The sequence below is a fragment of the Urtica dioica genome, chromosome 11 (genome assembly GCF_054948205.1).
Source record: "Urtica dioica subsp. dioica isolate 48M chromosome 11, U.dioica_male_clone48M_v1_H2, whole genome shotgun sequence".
Classification (NCBI taxonomy): domain Eukaryota; kingdom Viridiplantae; phylum Streptophyta; class Magnoliopsida; order Rosales; family Urticaceae; genus Urtica; species Urtica dioica.
Genome location: NC_142766.1, coordinates 16,744,383 through 16,752,984, shown reverse-complemented (window position 1 = coordinate 16,752,984; position 8,602 = coordinate 16,744,383). Strand labels below are relative to the sequence as shown.

At 40.1% G+C, this 8,602-nt stretch overlaps 1 protein-coding gene across 1 annotated transcript; it reads left to right on the top strand.

Annotated features, from left to right (window-relative positions):
• The first annotated feature begins 444 nt into the window (after positions 1 to 444).
• ABCG31 (pleiotropic drug resistance 3) lies at positions 445 to 8,315 on the top strand. The gene is made up of 22 exons (XM_089629905.1): positions 445 to 755; positions 980 to 1,100; positions 1,201 to 1,289; positions 1,792 to 1,876; positions 2,640 to 2,802; positions 2,886 to 2,962; positions 3,057 to 3,503; positions 3,911 to 4,192; positions 4,274 to 4,590; positions 4,665 to 4,825; positions 4,912 to 5,015; positions 5,110 to 5,266; positions 5,348 to 5,508; positions 5,645 to 5,977; positions 6,209 to 6,499; positions 6,592 to 6,675; positions 6,766 to 6,899; positions 6,984 to 7,211; positions 7,306 to 7,477; positions 7,590 to 7,677; positions 7,759 to 7,925; positions 8,018 to 8,315. Exons 1-22 carry the CDS (start codon positions 445 to 447, stop codon positions 8,282 to 8,284), a joined length of 4,239 nt encoding a protein of 1,412 aa, XP_089486031.1. The 3' UTR covers positions 8,285 to 8,315.
• The last annotated feature ends 287 nt before the right edge of the window (positions 8,316 to 8,602 follow it).

Below are 8,602 nucleotides of genomic sequence, written 5' to 3'. Positions count from 1 at the left end.
GAAAAAATGTTGTATTATATTGTATGGAATAGTATATGAATCGACGACGTAAGACCTTTAGCAAAAGCACAGCGAACGAACAGGACATCCCGTATATTCATATAACTAACTCCCTCTCCCGCAATAAACGATTTCTTCTAGAAGCAACGCACAAATAAATAACACGTTTTAAGAGCATGCCACGTCACGTGCCTCTAAACTTAGGGGTGATTTCGTTATTTCATGCGGCTTCAAAATTCGCGGGGATATAAAACCCTGACGAAAAAAAACTTCTGATTCGACTCTATTTTTTTTTTCTTTCTTTCTTCTTTCTGTTATATCGATTTCGCTCTCGGAACTGCACGGCCAGCTAAAAGTAAAACCTAATTATTTCATTATCATATATTTTTTGTAATATAAAATTAGAGGTTCAATCAATTCGTATCAGAGCATAGAGAAATTCCAATGGCGACTTCGAATGGAAGCGAGTACTACGAGTACAAGGTGGGTACAGAGAGCGAGAGTTTCGCTCGGCCGTCGAACGCGGCGGAGGACGAGGAAGAGCTTCTCTGGGCGGCGATCGCTGAACTTCCTTCTCAGAAACAATCAAATTTTGCTCTCCTTAGAAAATCGCCCTCCGAGGATGGCCGAACGGAGACGATTGACGTCAGGAAGCTCGACCGCCATGGCCGCGAGCTTCTCGTCAAGAAGGCCTTCGCGACCAACGATCAAGACAATCACAAACTTCTTTCCGCCATTAAAGATCGCCTCGACAGGTACGTCATAAATATTTATCTTATTTATGGCAAGGTTTTATAATTTTATTTTATGAAAGTCGTATTCGTATCTGAGATTTTGACAACTTTCCTTGTTCATCATCGTTAAATGTAAGGTTTTTGTTACGCATTAGTAAAACCTAATTGATTTCTAGATGTAAAAAAAAAAAATAGTTAATACGTATTTAACAATCCAATAATTATTTTCTTAATTTGCATAAAAGAGTTGGATTGGAAGTGCCAAAAGTCGAAGTGCGGTTCGAGAACTTGAACGTCGTCGCTGATGTTAAAACTGGCTCAAGAGCTTTGCCTACTCTGATTAATTTCAGTCGTGATGCTATAGAGGTAGATTGCTTTATTATTATTAATTTTTGTAATTAATTTATGGTGACTATAATGTGAAAAAAAAAACTAAAGCATTATCGATGCATTTATCGTAATGCAGAATGTATTTACCAGTTTGAGGTTATTTCGACCGAAGCGACATTCCTTAACAATATTGAACAACATTAGTGGAATCGTGAAACCTGGAAGGTAATGCCAAATTTAGAGATTTTGTTTGGAATTAATACTTTTTTTTCGTTTTTAATAGAATGTGTAAATTAATTTATAATAACGTGGTTGTCTTTTATAACATTATGGCCAATGTACTCGCGTTCTCGACGTATTAAAAGTATCGATCGTAATGTTCTAAATACAGAAAAATATAGTAAAAGAGACGTCTGTAATTCGTTATTTTATTTTATTTTTTGACGGGAAAATTCGTTATTAATTCTAGCAAATAATTAGAGACGTTTCATATATGATGGTCAAGTTTATTTGTCAATAACACATCATTTAATGGAATTGATGGATGAATTAATTAAAGTAGACTTAAAAAAGCAAACGACTCACGTTCTTATATGGAAAGATAAAAATGTAACTGAGAGGTCGTTTTCATGAAAATAAATAAAAATCACTATTTTCCTGTGCTTGTTTACCATAAAAAATCTCATCATAGGTTCACGTTTCTAAGTTTTTTTTTTCTTTTTTTCAGGATGACTTTGTTATTAGGTCCTCCAAGCTCGGGAAAGTCTACTTTGCTTTTAGCTCTTGCCGGGAAACTTGACAGCACCTTAAAAGTAAGCATTCCTTGCTATATCTATTTCATTTGCATTTATAATCACATGTTTAGATTCCCCAGTTGCGTAATTAATTTTTATTTTCTAACCTTTGCCGTTTGGCTTTATTTTTTTCTTCTTTCCTTTTACCTACCTTGAATTGAATGTTGTCTTACTAAAAAAGACATCTATATATATAATGGCTTTGAGTAGTTCCTTGATACTGATGAGTGCTGACTCGTCCAAAATAGAAGAGCTAGATATGAACATTATTGATTAATTATCCAAAATATAAGAAGAGTTATCTTAGGTGGTTCCTTGCAGTTTACTTGATGAATTAATGATATACCAGCCAAATAGGTTTTTTTTTTTTTTTTTTTTTACCATTATTGTGTCCTAATTAGTTGTCCTTTGGAAGTAATGAGTACGTTTTAGCGAAGTTTTATGTACTTTATTTACCATGCTTAATTGAGCTATCACCATGCTTAAATTAATGGGTTATTAAATTATATAGCCACACGGTTATAGTGAATTGAGATATAACCCATCTTTGATTAATTTCTTGTAATTAGCCAAGTTAACTTATTAACAGATTAGTAAAAGACTTATTTAACTCAGCCAAACATATAAAAGATGTAGTTAATAAGCTGCCACGTATGCAAGTTGACTATTTATAAAGTATTTACGAAAGGTTGGCTAATTTACAATTCATATAGTTTGGGTGGCTTACGTAGCCAATTTTTTGTAAATTAATTAACGAGCTAAATTGTTTGTTAAATGTCAGACAACCGGAGAAGTGACGTACAACGGCCACACGCTCGATGAATTTTGTGTTCAAAGGACTTCTGCGTATATCAGCCAAACCGATAATCATATCGCAGAACTAACAGTGCGCGAGACTCTGGACTTTGCGGCTCGGTGTCAAGGTTCAAGTGAAGGCTTTTCAGGTGTGTACAGCCTCAAATAAACTGAATAGGGCACAAACAGTTTTCAACACTGACTAACTCTAGTTTTGCTTTTTTGCTTGTAGAATACGTAAAAGAACTCGTCAAGTTAGAGACAGAGCAGAACATTCGTCCCAGTCCAGAAATCGATGCGTTCATGAAGGTTGATGCTCTCATGATCTTTGATATTTGCTTGGTTTTGCATTCATACTTATTACCTGACAGGAAATTTTCGACTGAATCCTCTTACTGCATAGGCATCGTCTGTTGCTGGTAAAAAGCACAATGTAGCGACGGATTACTTTCTGAGAGTGCTTGGCCTCGATATATGCTCGGAGACCATCGTAGGCAACGAGATGTACAGAGGCATATCCGGGGGACAAAGGAAGAGAGTCACTACAGGAGAAATGGCTGTAGGGCCAAGGAAGACCTTATTCATGGACGAAATATCGACCGGGCTCGATAGCTCTACGACGTTTCAGATCGTGAAGTGCATAAGGAACTTTGTTCATCAGATGGACGCAACTGTTCTGATGGCCCTTCTCCAGCCAGCACCCGAGACATTCGAGTTGTTCGATGATCTTGTGCTATTATCTGAAGGACACATAGTGTATCAAGGTCCGAGAGAAGACGTGTTGGACTTCTTTGAGTCATTGGGTTTCAGACTCCCACCGCGGAAGGGTGTAGCGGATTTTCTACAAGAGGTATGCTATTTCAATATTCCAAGATCATCTAAGCCCTAGATTGTGTTTCTTGCAACCTGAGGTCATGATCCTTGAAACTAATTTGATAAAAAAAAGGTCAATGGATAATTTGTAGCAGTAATCTAACCTCGAACCTTATCCATTATGTTACAATTTCTCTAAAGTCTTTACCTATACTTCTCACTAGTTTCTCTCGAACAGAATATTTCTTAGATGATCTTTTTACTCAAGTGTGCTCTTATAATATCACATAAACGGAAAGAAAAAAACAGAGATAACTTGACACTTAAGCTAGCTCTTCGAACGATACAATGGTCGGCTGGCGTATTAAAGAAATTCGGTTATTTCTGTCTTTTAACTATATCTGAGATCAGATAACAACAGTTACTTGCGTTAATCGTTTTCAGGTAACATCTAAAAGAGACCAAGCTCGGTACTGGGCAGATCCTTCGAAACCATACGTTTTTCTTCCCGTTTTGGAAATCGCTGAAGCGTTTAGACATTCCAAGTTTGGAAAATCGACAAATCTCTGTCTTTCCACTCAGTATGATAAATTCAACAGTCATCCTTCAGCTCTGTCAAGATCAAAATACGCCATTTCGAAGTGGGAACAGTTCAACGCATGCTTTTCAAGAGAAATTATCTTGATCAAGAGGAGCCGTTTCTTGTACATTTTCCGAACAGGGCAGGTAAACAAACAAACCATAATAATGAAGCAGAAATAACTCTTTTGGTTTGTTAAATTGACGAGTCTCCTATGTTTGCTAAAGGTAGCGTTTGTTGGGCTGATAACGTGCACGATGTTTCTCCGAACAACTCTACACCCAGTGAACGAAGTAGAAGGAAACATGTACCTATCTTGCCTGTTTTTCGGCATGGTCCACATGATGTTCAATGGATTCTCCGAGCTACCGATCATGATATCTCGGCTACCGGTGTTTTATAAGCAGAGAGACAATCTGTTTCACCCAGCGTGGGCTTGGTCCTTATCTAGTTGGCTTTTGCGCGTTCCTTACTCGATCATCGAAGCCGTGGTCTGGTCTTGCGTCGTCTATTACACTGTCGGCTTCGCTCCCGGTGCCGGAAGGTTCAGTTTTCGCGTTTTTGCATGTCATGATAGGATTTCTTGACCTCCACGCTAATATGCAAACATGTTTGCAGGTTTTTCCGATTCATGCTTTTACTCTTCGCTGTTCACCAAATGGCGCTGGGTCTCTTCCGAACGCTGGCATCGGTGACAAGAGACATGGTTATTTCCAATACGTTTGGATCGGCTGCCCTTCTCGCTATATTCCTCTTGGGTGGATTTCTCATTCCGAAAGGTTTGCACATTACTTAATTGTTCAAGTAAAATTTAATTTGTTGAAGGATTTTGCTCACGGTTAATTTTTTTGGGGTACTATTTCAGACATGATTAAGCCATGGTGGATCTGGGCCTTTTGGTTGTCACCGCTGTCTTATGGGCAGCGCGCGATTTCCGTTAATGAATTTACTGCAACAAGATGGATGGAGGTCTGCTCTGCTCTTTTCTGCTCCATGAGAAAATTACTTTATAATGGAAAATGAATGCACAATGAATGTTTTTTTTTCCTTCCTTGATTTGCAGAGATCTTCTATTGGAAACAGCTCAGTCGGGTACAATATCCTTCATTCCCATGGCCTGCCAAGCGGTGATTATTGGTATTGGATTGGAGTCGGAGCTTTGTTTCTTTATGCGGTGCTTTTTAACAACGTTGTGACTTTGGCCTTGGCGTACCTCAATCGTAAGTTCCAAAGTTACTTGGTTTTAAAGCTCTGCACTGGCTAGTGAATTCTAACATACCCTCTCTTATGCCTCTTATCAGCTCTTCATAAGGCCCGGGCAGTGAGTTCAATTGAAAACGCCGAGTCAGGCCAGACAGAAACAAAAAAATCTGCCAACAACAAGCAGAAGGGAATGATTCTCCCATTTAAACCGTTGACCATGACTTTCCGCAATCTCAATTATTACGTTGATATGCCAAAGGTAGGTTGGCCATCCTTCAGTATCCATTTTCCATTTTCTTCTCTCTAACATTTTCCATCCATTTTGAGATTTTCATGTTGCGAACATAGCCTTAGTCAAAAGCGGAACAATAAATAAGTAATGTGAATGTGATCAGGAAATGACTTCGAAAGGAATACCGGAAAGCAGGTTGCAGCTTTTGTCTGATGTGAGCGGAGTGTTCTCGCCGGGCGTTCTCACCGCTTTGGTGGGTGCGAGCGGTGCCGGGAAAACTACTCTGATGGATGTGCTCGCCGGAAGAAAAACCGGTGGCTACATCGAAGGAGAGATCAAAATCTCTGGTTACCCGAAAGAGCAAAGCACGTTCGCGAGGATATCTGGATACGTAGAGCAAAACGACATTCACTCTCCTCAAGTCACTGTTGAGGAGTCTCTCCTCTTCTCCTCTTCTCTCCGCCTTCCCAAGGAAGTCAGCAAAGAGAAAAGAAAAGTGAGTTTGATTTACTATGACTAGTGTTTTCTTAATTTTTGCAGCATGATCACGTTTGAGACCACTCACATTTTTAAAAAAAAACTGGGGGCTACTTTGCCAATTTGTTCAGGTGGTGAATTACATAATTTTTTTAAGAGATCAAAACGCTACAAATACAATAGTTCAATGACTGATTGCGTTTTTTTTTGTTTCAACTATCTTTTGATCCCGTGATTCGGATTTGATTAGGAGTTCGTCGAGGAAGTTATGAGATTGGTGGAGCTTGATAAGCTACGTGATGCTTTGGTGGGGCTTCCCGGAACCTCGGGGCTGTCCACAGAGCAGAGGAAACGGTTGACCATCGCTGTGGAGCTCGTGGCTAACCCTTCCATTATTTTCATGGACGAGCCCACGTCTGGACTCGATGCTCGAGCAGCGGCGATTGTGATGAGAGCGGTGCGTAACACCGTCGACACGGGAAGGACCGTCGTGTGTACCATTCACCAGCCCAGCATTGACATCTTTGAGGCATTTGATGAGGTCTCTACTCTCTCTCAGAAAAATAAACACATTTTAGTTCCTTTTTGTTTACCTTAGCTTTTAGGTTGCTTAACAATCGGATGTACCAACAGCTTCTTCTGATGAAACGAGGTGGTCGGCTTATATACGGAGGAAAACTCGGCCTGCATTCGCAGACAATGATCGACTACTTTCAGGTAATTCGAATTTTACACGCTGTGCTTCTCATCATTACATCATGGTTTAGAAGTTTTGTAAGAAGTTAGTTTCCTCGTTTCATTTTATAGGCAATCAATGGAGTTCCTCTGATTCCCAATGGTTACAATCCCGCAACTTGGGTGCTTGATGTTACCACGCCAGCTTCCGAAGAGAGAGTTGGCATAGACTTTGCGAATCACTACACCAATTCCTCACAATTCAGGTGTGTGTGTGTGTGGTGCGAGGATTGAAACTGATGTTTTAAGGCTGTTCTACGTCTCATATCTGATTCACGTCTTGTTTTCAGGGACGTGGAAGAGTCAATCGTCAACTTGAGTACTCCAGCTGTGGACTCACAACCCCTGAAATTTTCCACCGAGTATTCGCAGGACAATCTGACCCAATTCTTCACCTGTTTATGGAAACAAAATCTGGTATATTGGAGGAGTCCCAATTACAACGTCGTGAGGTTGTTTTTCACCATGCTCTGCGCCTTGATATTTGGTACCGTCTTTTGGGACGTTGGTAACAAAAGGTATGCAATCGCAGACCCAAAATTTAGTTACTCATCATCCACTTTTTATTTTATTTTATTTAAAACATGACAAATATGCTTTTTGTTTGTGTAGAGACTCGACGCAGGATTTATTCATGGTCATGGGTGCTCTCTATTCAGCCGTATTGTTTCTCGGAACGAATAATGCTTCTTCGGTGCAACCGATCATCTCGATTGAGAGAACCGTATTCTACCGAGAGAGAGCGGCCGGAATGTACTCTCCGCTGCCTTATGCCTTCGCACAAGTAAGCAGAGCTTTTTCACCCAATTTTTTCCATATATAACTTGCATACCAAGTAATCAATAAGAATGACACTCTCTCTCTCTCTCTCTCTCTCTCTCTCTCTGTCTATCCAGGGCCTCGTGGAGATCCCTTACATTGCAGTGCAGTCTATAATTTATGCCGTCATCACTTACACCATGATCCACTACGAAAGAACATTTGGTATCACTTTGTACAATCCCGTTGTTACATTAACATGATATAATTTTTTTCTAAGCGAGATTATTTTGTTTTGTTTTTCAGTGAAATTCGCTCTCTACTCGGTATTCATGTTTTTGACCTTGTCGTACTTCACTTTCTACGGAATGATGGCCGTGGCTCTAACGCCTTCTCAACAACTGTCGGCGATCGTCTCTTCCGCGTTTTACTCCATATGGAATCTCCTCGCCGGTTTCCTCATCCCAAAACCAGTAAGCACTCACTAATGACGCTCTTAAAAACCATATTTCCCATGCAAGCATGCCATGACTAGATCGTAACTTACACGCGTGTGTCCTGACAGAACATCCCTGTGTGGTGGGCTTGGTTCTACTATCTATGTCCCGTTGCGTGGACGCTGAGAGGGATCGTCACTTCCCAGCTTGGTGACGTGGACACCCCCATCGTGGGACCCGGGTTCGAGGGCACCGTGAAAGAGTATCTTGAAGTCAGCCTCGGCTTCGGACCAGGGATGATCGGAGTCTCTGTGGCGGCTCTTCTCGGCTTCAATGTCCTGTTCTTCGTGGTCTACGCTCTCTCGGTCAAGTTCCTCAACTTTCAGAGGAGATGATGAATTATATTTTTACCAGAAGAAGCACAAAGGTGGCGTTTTTTTTTATCCTACGATTAGGAAAACGTTCATATTTTTTGGAATGGATAGCGTCGCTGCGAGTTTTGCAGAAAGCTTTTCCGTTTTTTTTTTTTTTTTTTTTTTTTTAAATTTTTTTATTATCGTTAAGGTCGTTGAATCCACATTTACGTTACGTCTTACTTACCACCAACATGTAGTTTCAACTTTTCTTATTCACTTCCAATAGAAAACAGGTAGATAAACGACCGGTCAATTTTCTTCTAAATGACGTAAGCCTAAGCGTCAAAGATTTTTCCT

Bases quoted from the DNA above. Each gene is read 5' to 3' on its own strand.
- ABCG31 (XM_089629905.1), top strand. From the start codon at position 445: ATGGCGACTTCGAATGGAAGCGAGTACTACGAGTACAAGGTGGGTACA. The intron at 3,504-3,910 runs GTATGCTATTTC...AATCGTTTTCAG, and splicing joins TAGCGGATTTTCTACAAGAG to GTAACATCTAAAAGAGACCA. The intron at 5,267-5,347 runs GTAAGTTCCAAA...GCCTCTTATCAG, and splicing joins GGCCTTGGCGTACCTCAATC to CTCTTCATAAGGCCCGGGCA.